Raw genomic sequence first — 19799 nt, 5'->3', positions numbered from 1 at the left:
TCTTTATATTTTTAAAGAGTTCTTTATATTTCAGATATAAGCTGTTTGTCAGATATATTTTTACGACTAATTTCTCCTAGTCTGTGAAGATTTTCATTTCCATTTTTAACAGTATCTTTTTGAAACCCGTTTTATCATTTTTTATTTGTTTTTACTTTGGACATCCTGTATAGGAAGTCTTTGCCTACCCAAGGTTATGAAGATTTTTCCTGTCCCCCCCCACCCAAGGTTTACAGTACCTTTTTCCCATTGAATTACCCTGAAATGTTTATTGAAAGTAATTGGATCATATACTATTTCTGGACTCTGAATTCTGTCTTGCTGATGTTCATGCTTAGCCTTACTCTAATGTCACACTCTGTTATCATAGTTTTATAATAAGTCTTGAAATAAGACCATGTAAATGCCAAAACTTTGTCATTTGTTTCTTTTCCCAAAATTATTTCGGGTAGTCTAAGTTCATTTCACTTACCTATATATTCTTAAATGAACTTGTCAGTTAGATTGAATTTACAAAGGGAAATTGCTCACCAATATTAAATCATGATGTTAATGTAGTTTGTTTTTATCAACTATGGTGATACGTAAATAATACCTTCTTATTTATATTTGCATCTGAGTAGACATTTACACACTGCTCAGATGTAAAGAAATGAAACTGTTTTAATTTCTAAACTATTCCCAGTATTCCTAACCAACTCTGAGTCCCCATGAGAGCAGGACTTGCTACTTCAAGGTTATCTGTTTCTAGCTTAAAGCTTACTGTTTAAAGGAAAAATACACAGGGTAAATATTTACCTCTTTAGGATTTCACTTTCCGCCTCTCCATTCCCTTTTCTCCAGGAGTAATCCGGAAATGTGGTATAGGATAGGCTGGAAGGGGTAGGAGGTTTGTTGGTGTGATGTCATTACAGATAGAGGTCTGGACAAAGGCAGCAGGAATGCAGAGGAGACAATAAGTATGAGTCCAGCTTCCATCTAAGAGAGGATCACCAGCCCCTGTCACCAGCCCTAGTCAGGCTGTTTCTGAACATGTGAATATTTTCTACATCCTTTTCCATACACTTACAGTAAATTTACAAGTGTTTATATTACTTCTGTTATTTACGCTGTGAAATCTCAAAAAGAAAAGTACTAGTTTACTGATTTATTTAAGCAGCAAAACTTTTTAAAATATTTCATCTATGTACAACAATACACTATTCGCTCTCTCCAGCAAGGCTGTGGAAAACGCATTGAGGGTGTTCCCTTAGCGCTTTAGTACGGATTCTAGTGCCACCTTGTGGTGTTTCTGGGGGTTACAGGCTGGTGATTTCCTTCAGGGGTTTCTCATTGGTTATGAAACTGATTTTCTTTTTCTTTTTTAAAGATTTATTTATTTGACAGAGAGAGATCACAAGTTGGCAGAGAGAGAGAGAGAGAGAGAGAGGAGGAAGCAGGCTCCCTGCTGAGCAGAGAGCCCAATGCGGGGTTCGATCTCAGGATCCTGAGATCATGACCTGAGCCAAAAGCAGAGGCTTAACCCACTGAGCCACCCAGGCGCCCCTAATTTTCTTTTTTAAAAGATGTACACCTTATCTCTTTGAAAAGCAAATTTTATTTTTAATATTTGATTTTAAGACTTTTAAGAAAACCTACCTGTAGCTTTCCACGGATTTAAAAAGACACTGTAGGAGCACCTGGGTGGTTCAGTCTGTTAAGCCATGGATTCTTGGTTTTGGCTCAGGTCATGATCTTAGGGTGTTGGGATCAAGCCCTGCATTTGGCTCCCTACTCAGTTAGGAACATGCTGTCCCTCTCCCCCTTCTCTCCCCGCAACCCCCACTTGCTCACGTGCTCGCTCACTCTCTCAAATACATAAATATTTTTTAAAAAGAAATTTTGAAGATCAAATATGGTAAGTGTAAATTCCTTAGGGGGAGGTTAATCAATCAGTAATTCCTGGACCATCTTCTTGGGTTGTTATGGGTATCAAATACCTGCTGGTGACCCATGACAATCTCTGGGAAGACTCACAGACTAGTTCATGTAAATCTTTGTGGTCGGCCAACACTAACAGTTTTTCTTTTTTCAGGAATCAATAACATAAAACTTACATGAAAAATATCACTGGAGGAGTAACTTTTCAAGCAGACTGTGTTATTCTTCTGTGATTTCTTCTTTCTTTCTTGGCCATTAATGTGTTTTGTTTTGTTTTGTTTTTTAAATAGCAAGTGGAAGCAAGAGTTTATCTTCAGCAGAGTTTTTTTTTTTTTCTCAGTAAAATTTGAAAAATCCTGGTTCAGTTTCATATTTTTTAAAATTTATTATGACTTAAGCAAGTCAAAACAGGGCAGCCCATAGGGGTCAGGCTTTTCAACTCTATGGAACTGAAATTTCCATGTCTTACAGTAACATTTCTTTATTACACCATTAGCGTTAAATTCTGTGCAACGGAACATGTACCAGGCATATTGTTGTTAAGGAGAGCCAAAACAAATAAGCAAAGGATTGTGAGGCTGGGGGAAGCTTTCTGGGTCAAAATTATTTGTCTAGAGTAGTACCCATCTGCTACTAAAATAAGGAATTTCATTTTTTTCCAAAGACTCCTTAGTCCCTGTATATCTTCTGGAATTGCTGATGAATCAATCAATCCTTTGTATTAGGTTTTCTGTGTGTGTAAAATGGACAAGTATGAGGTCTATCTTAGAATGTTGAAAAATAAGGGAGACATGTAATGCTTTTGTTCTGAATATAACTAATTGTGGTTATTTTAAATTCAGGACCTGGCCTTTCATTATCAAAAGCCCCAAGCAGTATAAAAACCTTTCTTTCATGGATGCAATGAATAAGTTTAAATGGGCTAAAAAGGAAGGTCTTTCCTTCAACAAGCTTGTCCTTAGCTTGCCGGTGAACGTGAGATGCTCCAAGACAGACAATGCAGAGTGGTCGGTAAGCCCTACTTTGTTTTCATCTTTGAAAAAACTAGATGTCACATTTTACCTAATCCCCAACAGGTAAAATCTAAGGAACAGACAAATATCCATAAATCCAGTGTTTCAGTTGTCTTTTGATATGTCTGATAATTTATTTGTTCAGTCACTGCTTGGGTTGACTGAGAAGTTCTGATTTTACCCTCTACAAAGAGGGAGATTGACTGATCAACTAAGGTTGGAATGAAGCAGGAATAGGATGGGATGAGAGCTTCAAAAAGCAACAGAGCTGAGTTTGTATCTCTCCTTCCCAAAGGCGTATGTGGCTCTCTGCCCCGCCCCCCTCCCCATCCCTAAGGCTCCGAGTCCCCTGATGGATGACTCCTTGGGCAACCCACTTCCACCCACCGCTTTCACCCTGCCCAAGTGGGGGAGCTGAGCAAGACCTCTTCCGTCACTGGCATTGTCTACTGTTTGGTTTTTCAGATTCAAGGGATGACAGCGTTACCTCCCCACGTGGAAAGACCGTATAAAGCAGAGCCTTTGGTGTGTGGAGCCTCTTCCTCTTCCGTGCACAGAAATCGCTCTTTTGAGCTTCTCGTGGGCTTCATGGCACTCGGTAGCTTGCTGCGCAGCACACGCTTATGGTCATCATTCTGTGCCTGGGGACGATGTTTCCTGTGATCCGAGCGTGTGGGTTAAAGACACTGTGGGCACGAAGAGAGAGCATGAGGCGTGTGGAGAACTTCCAGTCACACACTCCCTTCCTCTCTGCGTCCATCCTTCCCCGTCTACCTGAGAGATGTTGACTGGGTTCTCTCCTTTTGCTCCGATGTGTCCGATCACATGTATCTGCTGCCAATAAAGCAAAACTAGACTGACTTAACACGACCTTTTTAACAATTTGGACAAAGTCAGGTGGAAGGGAAAGAGTTCTTTATTTCCTTCCATGTTTCATTTTATTTAAAGACTCATTATCATTATTTCACTTTTTCTTTGGTGATTTGGCTTCCAGATTCCTTTCTTAAAAGGAATCTTAATCTTAAAATGCTTTCATCTTAAAAATGTAAAAGAAAGTACGTTCTGTTCCACGTTTCGTCCTCTTTATTGTTCTTTGGGTGTGACTTCCCCAGTGTAACAATGGTCCTTTCTTTCCTTCAGTGTTGATCCAGCTCTGCCCTTTCTGTGAAAAACTGATGGGCCTCTGACCTCAGTGCATTTCAGTGATACCCATTCTAGCTTCTCGGTTTATCTGGGTCTACTAGTACTCCCAAACTACCCCAAACCCATCTTAAAATAATTTCTTTTTCCTTCCCCACCCAGCATTGGCCAGGTGAGTTTTTTTCTTGAGCTCTGTTACCCTCTAAAAAGAAAGAAGCTACGGGAAACACAGAAATGGTATATAATGGTTGTAGGCTGAGGAGAAAACATAGCTGGCTGCAGACCCTACGCTGTGAGAGGTCCTTCATGAGGTTCCAGGTCAAAGGCCCAGTAATTAGAGCCAGCCTAGGAGGGTGTGAGGTCCCTGTAGGACCTCACTGACCAGGTTGGGTGTCATGGGTGAGGCATCCTGGCTCAATTTGAGTCATAGTTGCTATGGTAGATTTATTTTTATATTAGTTAATAAACTAACTTTCCTTAGTAAAGTCGTTGCCAGTGGAAAATCATGTCACTTTTTAGGTTCCCTTTGTGTAGTTCAGCCAAATATCATTGTATGTCCTTTCCTCATTTCTTAAGCTAAGTCTGTTTGGATCATATTAATAAACTAAATAAAATTAAATGTTTGTGTGGTATCTTGTACACTCCTTGAGGGAAGTAAGAGATTCCATACTGATGTGTCCAGTCAAATGGATTAAGAATGTTGCATTTTTTTATTCCATTTGTAAGCCCTTTCTCTCTTGCAGTGTCTTCAATACAAACTATCGTCTTTTAAGTAAATACTGTATTTTGGAGGGTTTCCTTCATGGTTCTCAGAATTTATCCACCTAGTGAAATGTGTGTAATATTTATGAGGCGTATTTCATGGTTAACTTTACTTGTTTTTATTTCATAACTGGTATATCAAATTCTATGATTTTCCATCTAAATATTTGTATAAGAAACACGATAATCCCAAACACTTCCCAGTTGAGACTTCATGTTTATTTTTACTTCAGACTGTCTGAATTTGAGATGTCAAAGTAAAGCGATTTCCTTTGGAAATTATGGAATAATATATTTGTTTTCATTGTTCTTTGTGAGGAAGATGAGTATACAGGCTAGAAAGGGATACAGGAATTTTAGAAGTTTGCATTGGTGGATTCCGGGAATCTCCTTTTTCAGTTGATGTTACTAAGAATAAAGCTGACATTCTTCTTCTCTTAGGAATTCTTATGAATGTATAATTGTGAGGCATTGACTCTATATTTGAAATTAGGATAGGTTATCTGTTGAAAATCCGGTAGGATTCTGATTATATTCTAAGTTAGTTTTCTCTTACAGTGAGTAGACCTTCCTGAAGAGCCCAGGCTTTCTACTCTGCCCTCGGTCATGTTGCATGACCTGTTTCCTAGGCTAGCAGGATTTCCTGAGACCAAAGGCAGATCAGAGTCTCCAGGTCAGATGGTCCCTGCTGTGATCCTTAATGCAGGAAGTGTAGGAAACATGTAGGTGATGACACCAATATTCATCAAAGCTGGATGAAGTTCAGGGGTATCTTGGATGATCACTGTCTCTGAAGGAGTCTCTGGCAGGATCAAGAGAGTCCTAGTGGTGATAAGAGAGATGCAGTCCACGGATGGAAACCTATTAAGACCTTTGAACTTCATCTTAATGGCTATGGAGGCCAACGATGAGTGGTAAACAGAAGGACATAGGGAAGCATGGTAATTGCATTGTACCTAATTGTACTGTACAATTTGTTCACCCAAATTTATTGTTGGATACAGAAGCCATCTCCTGTTTTTTAGTATGATAAACATTGTTGTGATTATAAGTATTTCCTTACAATAAATTACTCTAAGTATAATCGCAGAATTAATAATTATCTTTTTCAAGAATTTTGAGTTAATAATTATAAACTGAATTTTGATGAATAGTGCCAGCTGTCTTCAACTTTTTGTTTAAATTATTTTCAGATGGTTCCCAATTCTATGTATCTACCTATCCATCCATCCATCTAACAATATCTATCATCTATGTGTATATCCATCCATCCATCCATCCATCCATCCATCCATCCATCTATATCTATCTATCTATTTATCTATCTATCTATTATCCATCATCTATCTACAGGGAGAGATGATAATTTAAATATGGCACTTTGAGGGCTCAGGGTGAAAGGTTTCTAAAAATTTATTCTTTTTAGGTTTGTAATTATTTCAGAATAAAAAGCTACAAATATGAATGAAATAATGAAGGATCCACCTATGGTACAATGACCCAAGCGGTCTTTCTCCCCTAGGTAGTACCCACCATTTTGGAGAGGCATAAAGAGAACTTGGGTTGTGAATATTCCTCAGATGCCTCTGGGAGATTATTTCTCAGTTTGTCAGTTCTGACTAGAGATGGGCATATGCCCAGTTTGGAGGTCCAGAACGAAGAAAGGGCTTGAAGAACCCAGGGAGTGAAGAAGGATCCCCATAACAAAAGAACAAGAGGCCTTCGAGTTTGGAATCATTCAAACATATTATACATTATTTGTGTTCTTCCCTCGATTATAAACCTAATGCGTAGTCATGCCTATTCACCGTAGGGAATCTGGAAAATACAGTAACTTTGAAAACGTAAGTAACAAAACCCATTAATCCTATTACCGAGAGAAGACCAATTTTAACCTTTTGGTGATAGGCTTCTAGTCTATACCTCTGAAAGGATATTTGTGTGGATCACTACATTGATGTTAGCTAGCACTAGGTTCTACAACAAATACCAAATATGAGTGGTTTAACACAAAAAAGTTTACTTCATGTTTATTAATAGTTCAATGTGTGTGATTCATTTGGTAACCAACTTTCCTTCTTAAGGTGATTCAGTTCCCCAAGATCCTGTGATTCCATCATCCCTAGATCATGGCCCCGTGCACTCACCTTGCTGAGGGAGAGAGACCTGACCTAGAAGTGACATATATCATTTCTGGATTCACTCTGTCAATTAAAATTAGCTACAGGGCCTCGCAGGAATGCAAAAGGGGCTGGATGTGCAACGCTTACTGGGGTAGCTGCCTCCCAATGACAACATTGTAGAAGAACTGTCTTTGCGGCCATAGAGACATTTTAGCAAACTTGACTTTTCACCTAGTTCAGTGATTCCAGCAGTTTCGAGTTAGAAACAGACCAACATAGGGTTGCTGACGATACATTTTGTCAAATAGAGCACTAATCAGAGCAACTACTATTTATTTCACAAATTTTATTGAAAGCCTCTTTGGAGCCAGGCTCTGCACTAGAGTGTTGGCCTTAGAATTGTGAGCAAAAAACAGATATTATCCATGCCATGATGGAGATTAAGACTTGTGAGGAAGCTCATAGCTGAGTCAACTAAAATCTATCACCAACATTTCACTTTACAGTGTGGAAGGAGGGGTGCCTGGATGGCTCAGTTGGTTAAAATCTCTGCCTTTGACCCAGGTTATGATCCCAGAGTCCTGGGATTGAGTCCCACATTGGGATTCCTGCTCAGTGAGGAGTCTGCTTCTCCCTCTGCCTGCCGCTCCTCCTGCCTGTCTCTCTCTCTCTCTGACAAATAAATAAATAAAATCTTTTAAAAAGTTAAATAAAACATGGAAGGATTCAGAATAAATGTCAGTCCTTCAAATTGAATAAATTGGGCTTTATGAAAAGCTTATTCATTCACTTTTTCCATAAATTTGTACCATGAATCCAGTTTGTATCCTAGTTTGATCATCTTAGCCCTACAGAATCTTGATTGACAGTTGTACCAAACCCAGCATGGTCAAACTGATACGTCACGAGCAGAAAACAGATAATCGAATAGACTGATGGCAGCATCCCGTGCCTCCTTGGTCAGAGCTGTGTTCCATGGAAAATACGAAAAGTCATGGAAAATTGTTCCAAAGTTAAACAGGCTTACTACAGAACTTCTCAGAGTCTTTAAAATATATGTATGCATCTGAAAGTCCAAAAGAAGTTTATGCTCTATGAAACATTTCCCAATGTATCGTGCAGTGGTGGGACAACATTCCCCAAGAAACGAGCTTTGGGGCACACTACTTTCCTGGCAGAGGACAGCCAGGTTTCCGAAACAAGTTTTATGGAAGATTCCAAACTGTTCATGGGCAACTGTAAAGCACAGCCTGACAGACAGGCCTTCCACTTAACGTTCACTAGTCTCTTCCTTACTTCCTATTCTGTTTCACCAACAAACACATTTTACTTCTCTTTTTCAATCAGTCTACAGGTAGCATAATAGAATTTTAAAAGGGAATTTAAAAGGGAACATTAAAAAAGAATATACTAAAATGAATTAAATGACATGAATTAGGTATTTGAGAAATGTTGACTGTTAGGGTCCATGATCAAAGGAACGAGACTGACACAAAGCGAAAGTCAAGCAAAGCTTTATTTCACGCCAAGCATTGAAAATCAAACCAACCAGTCAGGGTCCTCTCTTACAAAGGGGCGAAGACGACCAGGACACCAACCCAGACTACTCCCCCTACCCGAGGACTCCTCCTACCCGAGGTACCCCACCCCCACCCAGCAGTGCTGCTCCCTGGCAGGGCTCATGACACTCCAGACGACTACCCTGACAATCCCGATGCTCCCAACGATGCTGCTCCGGATGACCCCAATGATCCCGATGACCCCTACGATCCCGATGCTCCCAGCGATCCCCACGCTCCCAAGGATGCTGCTCCCAACGACCCCCCCCCCACAATGCTGCTCCCAAGGACCCCTCCCCCATGATGCTGCTCCCAAGGACCCCAACGCTCTGCTCCTGAGGACCCCGATGCTACCACTACTCCTTCCCTGCCTCACAGCCTAACCTTTATAGAGGTGGTTGAGCCTGGGGCCCCCCACACAGGTGGCCAATGAAATTGCAATACACAGGGAAAACTGCACAGCCATGCTAGGTCGGCAGTACGGGTGACCAATTGAATTTCAATTTACCACAGTAAATATATGAGCACTGCACTGATTGGATGTCTCCATGCGGCCTGGCCCGCCCCTATATCCGGGGTTTGCAAGCAAGTTCCTCTGGGAGGGGTGGGGCCAATCCAAGCCCACAAGGAAATGGCTCCCTTTGGCCAGCCAGGCCCCTACATTGACCAATAAGGCTGTATGTCTTTGGAAATTTAAGACCTCCGGATAGAGACTAATGGTGTGGATCGACATAATACAAAAAAAAAAATTGAGGGGAAGTGTGGAGAATAATCTACAAATGTAGGATGCAAGCCTGAACTGAACCACTTTCCTCCTTAATATTTTTAAGTAGCTCCATTAAATATTCATGAGCAAAATAATGCCATGCATTTATCTAATGCTTTGAATTTGTAAAGTGTTTTCACAATATTTAGTGTTTAAAACTGCTCTTATAAGTGAATGCTTACATTCAGAAAAGCTAAGGAGACAGCATTTTATTCCCAATAATTGTGGGAGACCTGTTGCAATCACTTTACAAACTACATGTGTATGAACTAGATCCAAGTTACTTGGACTTACTAAGCATCTGTTTTCCCACTGATAAAGTGAGGATAATAATTTCTAGCCTTATGAAGTGCCTTGTGGACTACAAGTGGCAATAAAGAGATAGCACCCAGCACACTGCACTGTCAATAGTACTTTTTTCCCTCTCTTTGAAGATCTCACACTGGGGTACACACTCTCTGATGATAAATGCAGAATTTTCTCTCTTACCTTTCAGGCATAATCAACTAAAATTAGACTAGCCAAACCATTTCTGCTGAGCAAACTATACACAATCAAATGAATATTAAATCTGCGTGAATTTGACAATCATTCCCTCAAAAAAATGTCTCTAATGACTGACTACTTAATATGTCTTCTGTTTCTGAAGAGGAGAAAAGCACCTTATTTTGCTTTCTTGTTTCTCCTCTCAGAAGTAATGACTTCTCACTGAAATGAATGCTAGTTCAGAGTTAAAATGAGCCAAACCACCTTTCTTGTCTTTTGTACGATGAGGATGTGAGTAGCTTTAAATTCTGCTCTATTTTTTATTGCTTCATGAACTTTTATCTTCCATATTTGATTACAGTAACTTCACCTCACCTTGAGAAATTGTTCCATAAGTTGTCTTCTCTTATTAGCATATGTCTGGAAAAACGGGCTTTTCCAAATAATCCTACTAAGCAAAATGATATTCTGTTAAGCAAAAATAAGACAGATATGGGACATGAAAGAGAGTGAGATGGGAGAGGGATCTGTATTGAGAGGGAAGCATTGCTCTCTATTAGCCACTAGAGGGCGTGCTGCGAATCTGGCTGGAAATCTTGCGGGCCTCTCAGAACTGCCCTAACCTTCCACACTAAGTCTATCTACTTCCTTCCCTATTACGTTTATTGGTGCTAATTCTAAATTCAATTACCTGAAGTTTAAACTTTCTTTCTCACGGTCTAGTTCCTAGGTCAATCTTAGGTCTCTTAGCCTTTTATAGAGATGACTCTAAGCCTTCTTTCTAAAATTTCCAATTTGGGGGTGCCTGGGTGCCTCAGTCTGTGGAGCCTCAGATTTGGTGTCAGCTTGGGTCATGATGTCCAGATCATGAGCCTGGGCACCCTGCTCAGTACAGAGTCTTTTTGATTTTCTCTCCCTCTCCCTCCCCCTCTGTTCCTCCCCTCGTTCACACTTTCTCTCTCTCTGTATCTCTAAAATAAATGAACAAATAAAATCTTTAAAAATAAAATAAAATTCCCAATTTGATGCTTCATTATAGCATGCATTTCATAGTTCACCTTCCATTTTGAAACTGTTTAGATCTTTAACTTTCTGTTCTCTTATCTCTCACTTTTTGGGTTTGTTTTCTTGTTTAATTTTCCCCTTTAATTCTGATCTCACCATCTTAATTATGGCTTTCCAGTCTCTTTATTATTTAGTCCATTAGTTCTTTATGCTTAAAAAATATCCTTCTTTACTCTCCTAACAGCGTGAAATTCATCAGCAGAATCGTGAGCAGTGGGTGAGAAGGCACTTCATGAACAAGAAAGAGTGGAGGAGTCCCCACCCCCAACACTTTGTATCTATATCACTGGTTTCCTCTAAAGGATTTCCCAGGATAGTTGAAATTTTCCAACGCTTCAAGTCCTTTGTTAATCTTGCTAGAGTCATAGATCCCATCACTCAGATGACACAGTGGCTTTACAAGAATGGTGTTGCTTTCCACAGACCATTTGGTCCTGATATGAAGGACTCTGTTCTTTAAAATTCCATAATCCCCAAATTACAAAACCACAGGGTCTGGAGTTAATTTGGACAATTTCATCTTCTAGCCAGGAACCGTATACGGGCTTTGGACTTGGAGAATGGGGCAAATACAGTTACTGAGGCGACTTCGGTAACTTTTATGACTGCTAATTGAGAAATTTTCTCTTTCGTTCTTTTAAGATCTTCTATTTTTATGGTTAACAGAGATTTCCTGCAGTCTGTCCCTTACTTAATTGAGATGTAGTTGTCCATATGGGCTTGCAGGAAGCCTGTATGCATCCTTTAAACGATTTTAGCTTTTCATCAATCATTCACCCTTGAGTCAGACACTTTGCTACAGACTTGAAATACACTGGTAAACAAGAAAGATGGAGCTCAAATACAGGGAGAAAACCAGAGGTTGTAGGTATGATTTTTAACAATCTCTTTTTTCAGGGCTCCTGGGTGGCTCAGTTGGTTAAGCGTCTGCCTTTGGCTCAGGTCATGATCCCCGGGTCCTGGGATGGAGTCCCACATCCAGCTCCCTGCTCAGTGGGAAGCCTGCTTCTCCCTCTCCCTCTGCTGCTCCCCCTGCTTGTGCGCTCGCTCTCTCTCACTCTCTCTCTCTCTGTCAAATAAGTAAATAAAAAATAAAAACAAATAAAAATCTCTTAGTTTTGAGTCCTCTTTGCATAGTTAATACAGCATCGATTCTGATGGCCATAGGACACGGTTTCTTTGCACGTCTAGTATACTTCGTGTCGTCATCTTTGACATGCACAGTGTCTATAGCTATTGTATTTACCCTTGAGGTTAGTGGTATTTTTAGAACTTTTAACTTACTTTCGGTTATTATCTATAGATGAATTCATTTAACTCAATAGTTCAAAACACCTTTCTTTAAGTAAGATATGCCTGTATCTCCAAGAAGAATATTAATTTTTATGTGATTTGGCTCCATTCAACTCTATCTAATTTATAAATTATACTCTTGAACACTTTCCCTACCAGGATGAAAGGGGAACTGAGAGGTAGAATGAATGAGCAGAGAGTCTGCAGAGAAGGAAAGCTTTGACTGTGGTCAATACTGCCTATCTACGGAAAAACATGTTTACTTGGAATTTGTTACACATGCTTGGTCTCCAGTTTATAGAAGCTTTAAGCACCTATTTTGGCATGAAGAATTAACTTGAAGTCTTTGCCTTACTTCATTATGATGAATAGAGGATTGATTTAAAGCTGACCCAAGTACTGGGGCACCTAAGTGGCTCAGTCAGTTAAGCATCTGACTCTTGGTTTCAGTTCAGGACGTGATCTCAGGGTCATGAGACAGAACCCTACTTTGGGCTCCATGTTGAGTGTGGAACCTGATTGAGATTCTCTCTCTCTCTCTCCCTCTTTCTCTGGCCCTCCCCCTGCTTGCCCATGTGTTCTCTCATTCTTTCACAAATAAAATCTCAAAAAAAAAAAAAGCCTACTCAAGTACAATGAAAAAGCTATAATAAAATATCAAACTTTTAAAAATCCTCTTAAGATAGTTATTTAAAAATCCCTGTCCTATGGACTGTCTAATGTGATTTAACTGAAAAGTTTCCATCATCTCCCTTTGTAACCCCTACTGAGTTTGGCACAGTGAATTGCCTGTAGTCATTTCACTGTAAATATTAGTTGAATAATTCTGAAATACATAGTTTTAGAGTACCTCCAACTATGTTTGAAAAAAAAAATTTTTAAAGTAGGTTGCCAAATCCCAGGAAGCTAAATATATTTATTATTTAAAATTCTAGGGGCACCTGGGTGGCTCAGTGGGTTAAAGCCTCTGCCTGTGGCTCAGGTCATGATCCCAGGGTCCTGGGATCGAGCCCTGCTTTGGGTTCTCTGCTCAGTGGGGAGCCTGCTTCCGCCTCTCTCTCTGCCTGCCTCTCTGCTTGCTTGTTATCTCTCTCTGTGTGAAATAAATAAATAAAATCTTTAAAAAATGAATAAAAAACAAAATAAAATTCTAAAAAAAAAATTTTGAATTCAGAGTGTTTTGTACCAAATGTGATACAAAGCATGTGATGTCAGGCAAAATAAATCAAGTGTTTTCATGTAAAGTTATTTCATGGGAGAACTTATTCTGGTAGAAAAACACAGCAAACAGAACTAGTATAAGGCTATGTCTTGTAGGTGAGGCTTACTTCGTAAGTAGGCAAAATGGAGAACCATCCATGTGATCCAGCTTCAGGAATTCAAAGGCTTATGGGATGGGTGGAAAAACACCCCTTGCTGGCTGCTGCCTAAAATCCCCCAAATAGAATATTATTATTTGGTAATGGAGAAGATAATACAGTAAATCTTATTATGCCTTCTGAAGAGAGAAGGAATTTGGTGGGATGTGGTGAGGGTAAAAGGTTTCGAGCTGAGCTAGGTGATGTATTCAGGTGAAAGAATGAGTAGGTGTTCCTGTAAAAGGTTAACAGGCACTAGAAAGAAATCTAAAACAACCTACTCTCCCATTTTCTTAGTGGGCACCAGGTATGTGCAGAAGCCACACCCAAAATTTGTCAAAATAATTTGCCTTCAATGCATTCTCTCCTATCACCCACAAAAAAAATAGCATCAGTATAAAACAGGAAGTAAAACAAGAGGCTTCACGAGAGGAAAAGTCTGCAAAGTTGACTCCCCCCTGTATGCAGAAGAGGGAAAAGAGGTGCTCCTTCTCCCCTCCTGGTGGTAGGTGTCACCTTACTCAAGAATGGAGGGGCGACCCGTCATTGACGCCCTCATTTGTTTTTAAGGGACATGCCTATCCTTTCGTGAACAGAGGTCCAGGCCACGGCAGAAATATTCTCATGCCTGAAGAATCCCACAATTTGGTCTTGAGGATAACACAATAGCCTGGACTTTGAGCCAACACTGTGGCCCACAGATTCTTCATTTTTCTCCCATGTTCTCTCCCCACCCTTCCTTCTAGCTTTTCCCTTCTGCCTGCAGATTTGCTCTTTCTTTCTTCTTTCCCTCATCCTCTCAGCTAGATGGCATATTACTGAGCATCCACTTGGTCAGGCCATAAACAGGACAAATCTCCAAACTTTCTAGAACTGACTGCCTGATGGGAGAGAAACACCATGAACAGCATCAGACAACTGCCACTATGCATATGTTAGAGTGGCTAAAATAAAACCCTGAAAAAATGCCAATGAGGGGAGGAAGCAAAAATATACCAATTTTCACACATTGCTGGTAGGAATGTATAATGGTATAGGCGTTCTGATAAAAAGTTTGTAGTTTCTTCTAAAATGAAACATTTATTTAACATATAACTCAGCCTTCCTGCCCCTGGGTATTTATTAGAGACAGGAAGCCCTGTCTTCACACAAAAACTTCCACGAATGTTCATAGCAGCTTTATTTATATTAGTAAAAACTGGAAACACCCCCAATGTTCTTAAATGGTTGGATGCAGAAACAGACTGCGGTGCATGTAGCTGCTGAAAAATCACTCCACAGTGAAAAGGATTGAACTCTCCATATGAGAATTTGCACGGTTTCCGGCGTCCTCATGCGGAAGGAACACAACCATCTAGAAAGGTTACACAACGTCCAATTCCACTTTTGGAATGTTATCCAAATGACAAGATTATAGTGGTAGAAGAGAGATCAGAGTTTGCTAGGAAGCAGGGTTGTGAGGAGGATTTGACTATTGAGGGGTATAAAATGAGGTTTCTCTGCAGTGATGGGCTAGTTCTGTTTCCTGATTGTGACAGTTACACAAATACATACGTGTGATAAGCTTTCCTAGTCTAGATAGCCTTCTCCTTCAAAAAAAAGGTGCCTGAAAATCCTGGTGAAATGCCAACATTGTCTGTAGTTTAGTTAATTGTATTGGGCCGATATGAGTTTGTTGCTTTAGATAATGCTCCACAGTTACCTTAGATGTTCTCTTTAGGAAAAGCTGGATGACTGGTCTACCGGCAATCTGTACTATATAGCCTACTTTCAGCTTCTCGTGAGCCTTAAGCTATTCGAAAATTTAAAAGTATTAATGAAAAAATTTTAAATAACAAAAACAGTTCACTACGTATTGGTTAGAAAACTCACCCATGGGGATCTGTCCTTAGTGGGGAAGTGCAGGGTGTCAGGAGAATGTTTAATTTCAGGAACAGGAGTTGGGAAACATCATCTGGAATGTTTGCTCTGCTCCAGCATGTGGCCAGCTGCTGTCACATTGGGGACGGGAGCTGCAGAGCCCCTTGGTTCCATCAGAGTTATTGGTGCTGCCTCCAGTGACTCCGTGACTCAACTCAGTTGACGCTGTGAGGGCCCCTGCTGTGTTGGAGAATGTCCCCTAAGTTCTGCCTCACCATGAGGGCTGAAGAGACTTCTAATGAAAATCCTTCCCCCAAAAAACCAGACTTTCTCAACTTCTGTGGATTAACCTTTCACAGTCAAAGACCATTTGCCAACTTAATTCTGTCAGTGTGCCCTGTGGCAAAATAACAGTGTTTCCCATGAGGGGCTCTGGATATCAACAACACATACAGTGCTGCAGAGGTCTGTATCAAACACGTGACTGCCTTCAGTAGACGTGCTAAAATGTCACCACACCCTAACAAAAGGAAGTTTCATCTTTCCTCCAGTTACCACATCTATGAAACATCACTTGGATGATGCTGAAGGGAAAATTGCATAACAGTGTGCTTGACAGAAGATACCAAAACAGTTGTAGGTATTGGTTTGTGGGTTTTTTTAAACCTTGTTTTTTTTTTTTTTTTTTTTTTTTAATGAGTAGTTGAAACTTTACAGCAAAATAGAGAGGAAGTATAGAGATTTCTCACTTATTCCATGGCCTGCCCCCTAGATATTGTTTCTCACATAAATAAATTTAGGCAGGAGACTGACACTACTTATAGCCAAGAAATTTTCACATATTTAGTTGGTATTAGTTAGCTTTAGCATGATGTTTATTTTTCCATCTTTTTAATTTTAATGGACTTGCATCTTTACATTTAAAGTGAGTTTCTTTTGGGCAGTGTGTAGTTGGGTCTTGCTATTTTATGCAATCTGGTCATTTCTGTGTTTCAATTATTTATTTTTAAGAACAGGGAGGGGCAGGGGGAGAATCCTAAGCAGCTTCCACCCCCCAACATGGAGGGGTAGTATGGGAAAGGGGTAGGGGGGCAGGGAGGCTCCATCCCTCAACTGTGAGATCATGATCTGAGCCCAAGCCAAGAGTCGGGTGCTTAACTGATGGAGCTACCCAGGCGCCCCTAGTCATTTCTGATTTAATTGCAGTCTTTAAACCATTTACATTTAATATGATTATTGACACAATTGGGTTCAAATCTATTCTCTTACTATCTCCTTTTGTTGCATCTCTTTTTTGTTCACCTTTCTCTTTTTCTGCCTTCTTTTGGATTATTATTTGTAACTCCATTTTCTTTCCTTGCTGGCTGCCTATGACTCTTAGTTATGTCATTTTAGTGGTTATGGAGGGTTTGGAGTGTACATATTTAACTTTTCCTGTCCTGCCATCAAGTGCTTTCTCATTACTTTGCATATAGTGTAAGAACTTCTCAACAGTGTACTCTCATTTCTCCTCTTCAGAACTTCTTACTATTGTTGTTGTATACTTTACATCTCCATGTATTATAAACCCTGTGATGTGTCCTATTACTTTTCCTTCAAATAGTGTATGAACCTTAAAGAAATTTCAGTAATGAGAAGAATTTCAGCCATGCAATCAGCTTTCCAGTGATGGCCCTTTCTTTGCGCAGATCGAGTTTCCATCTGGTATCCTTTGCCTTCTGCTTGTCAGACTTCCTTGAACATTTCCTGTACCACAGGGCTGCTGTAATAAATTCGCTCAGCCTTTGTATTCTGCAAAAGTCTTTATTTCACCTTCTTTTTGAAAGACATTTTTGCTGGGAATTCTAGGTTGTTCGTTTTCTTTTCATGGCTTTAGACTTGTGGCCCTTTTGCATTATTTCTGACGAGAATGTATAATCATTGTTTTTATTCTTTTGTGCATAGTGGGATTTTTTTCTTGACTGCTTTCTGTTGACCACTGTAAGTTTGAGCATTCTGATTACAATATGTTTTGGTGTAATTTTCTTCATGTTTCTTGTGCCTGGGGTTTGTTGAGATTCGTGGATCCGGGATTTATAGTTTTTATCCCATTTGAAGAAATGCTGACTATTATTTCTCCAAATACATTTTCTGTCTCTCATCCTCCTCCTTTGGGGACTCCAGTGATTTGTATATTAGGCATATTAGATTTGAAGTTGTCTCACAGTGATTGGTGCTTTTTTTTTCCCCCAAAGTAGTCTTTTTTTTTTTTTTTTTTCTCCTCACTGTGCTTTATTTTGGATAATTTTTATGGCTATGTCTTTCTAGGAGTGTCTTTCCAGGATTGTACTCTGCTATTACCAATGAGCATATTCTTCATCAAAGATATTGTAGCTTTCCTCTCCAGAAATTTGAAGTGAATCTTTTATATCTCCCATTACTTTATTTAACATGCTCAATCTTTCCTCTAGTTTCTTGAATATATGGAATACAGTTAAAAACTATAACACCCTTGGCTACTGATCCCATCACCTTCATATGTCTAGATCAGTTCCAACCAATGGACTTTCTCCCTCCCACTATCAAATGTACCTTCCTGCTTCTTTACAGGACCTTTTTTTCTTTTCTTTTCTTTTTTTTTTTTTTTTTCGGCTGTAATTTTTTACTAAATGGTAGACATTTTGAAATGTACTGTAATGGTTGCAGGATATTTTTGTATCATTATAAATAGTCTTGAATTTTGTTCTGGAATACTTAAGTTACCTGGAAACAGTTTAATCCCCAGATCTTTTAAGCTTTGTTGGTGGAAACATTTAGTCCAGTGTTAGTTTTTTGCTCACTACTGAAGCAAGATTTATCTTAGCATTTTAACCAATGCCCCAATTAATTATGAGTTTTTAACTCTGACTGGTGGAAAGAGACACTAGCATTACTCTCAATGTTGGGTAACCTCCAGGCACTATCCCCTCCAATCAGCTCAGGTGTTTTTTTCCCCTGGCTTCAGCATGAGCTGACTCATAGTCACTGAATACTTAATGGAGACTGCTGCAGACTCCTGGGGCTTTCTCTCTGTGCATCTCTTTTCATTCTCATATCCTTCCTGTGAATACTAGCATCCTTGGCTTTCTTGTAAGCCCAGTTCTGTCTCCTCAACTCAGGGACACTACTCGGTTCCTTTGATTCAGATAGACAGCAGCCTAGATAATGTTCATAAAATTGATAAGCTTATAAGTCAATAAATCTCATGATGATCTGAAATGTCTTGGTTTCTGCCTGAATTTTCATTTTTCCTACAAAGGAGAAGAAAAGCTTATCTATCTGGTCAGTGGAGTTCCTTGGGCATGGGATAGGAATGGGAAGCTTCCATCCATTTCATGGGGTCCAAGTTAAAAGGGAATGCTAAGACCAGGAAAGAGTGCAGCGCTAAGAGGACCAGAAAGCCAAAGTCCAAATCAGAGTGGTCCAAGCCACTGGAAGCCAGACAGCCAAACAGAGGGGCCAGTTGTAGGTGCTTATTCCTCCAGGGGTCTTTCTTGACTCTTCCCATCCCTCATGTCTGGATTAACAGCTCCTTGTCTATTACCCAATAGCATCATGTACTCCCATTTTCAGAGGATTTATTATTATACACTCCCTGCATATTTTTCTATGTCCTCTGGCCTGTGAGTTCTACAAAGACAAGAATTATAACTGTCTTGTTTATGTTTTTCACTTTCTCCTAACTTATTACTGTGTAGAGAGAAAGTCATCAATAAACATTTGCTGAATAAATGCATTCTTTACAAATTATTAGTTGAAAATTCAGATTGCTTCTAAGACCAATCTCATCTAACTTCTTGTTGCATGTAATGCAAGGATCACTGCCCCCTTCTTTCTTCATACTTTCTCTCCTTGTTCTTTCCCAGACTTTCATCTTTTCCTAAACCTTACTCATTCCTGGATTTAAAGTGGCAAATTTATAACTGTGGTGGTTAAACAGGTAATATAAATAAGCATCATGCTTGTCAATTATAAGAAAATTTGGAATGAAGAGGTCTCGGCCACATTAAAGAACACAAGCCTCAACTGAAAAGTTTTAGTTTTTTAAATTAAATCAAATTTTTAAAATTCTGGGTAAATCTTACAAAATGTATTTCTGTGATTCAGTAATTTCCAGGCTTAAATGTTGGTGTTCATCAGGGTTCAGTCCTCCTTGGGTTTCACTAGTGTTTGTTTCATGATAATTCCTCGCCTCAAGCATGTTGGACTAGATACAACAACATGGAGATAGAGATACATATAAAATATGTAAAATTATTTATATACACTATATATTGTTATATATTATATAATATATATGTTATATATGATATGTATTATATAAGAATATATGTGGCATATACATATTTATTTCAAAGTTGTTATATCCCTAATAGAACTCATCTTGCTCCATTAATTCCATGTCCTCATCTATTTCCTTTCTGTGAACTGGCCCC

At 39.5% G+C, this 19799-nt stretch overlaps 1 protein-coding gene across 1 annotated transcript in view; it reads left to right on the top strand.

Moving 5' to 3' along the window:
* MOXD1 (monooxygenase DBH like 1) overlaps window positions 1-3936 on the top strand; it is a 92085-nt gene extending 88149 nt beyond the window's left edge. Inside the window, exons 11-12 of the mRNA XM_032843459.1 lie at window positions 2763-2931; window positions 3399-3936. Of these exons, the coding sequence (XP_032699350.1) occupies window positions 2763-2931; window positions 3399-3596 (367 nt within the window). The 3' untranslated portion in view covers window positions 3597-3936. The remainder of the gene's footprint in view (window positions 1-2762; window positions 2932-3398) is intronic.
* Window positions 3937-19799: the final 15863 nt, after the last annotated feature.

This window comes from Lontra canadensis, unplaced genomic scaffold (genome assembly GCF_010015895.1).
Source record: "Lontra canadensis isolate GAN:19392208 unplaced genomic scaffold, GSC_riverotter_1.0 scaffold141, whole genome shotgun sequence".
Lineage (NCBI taxonomy): Eukaryota > Metazoa > Chordata > Mammalia > Carnivora > Mustelidae > Lontra > Lontra canadensis.
Note: the sequence above shows the minus strand (reverse complement) of the source record. Positions and strands in the feature narration are given on the sequence as shown.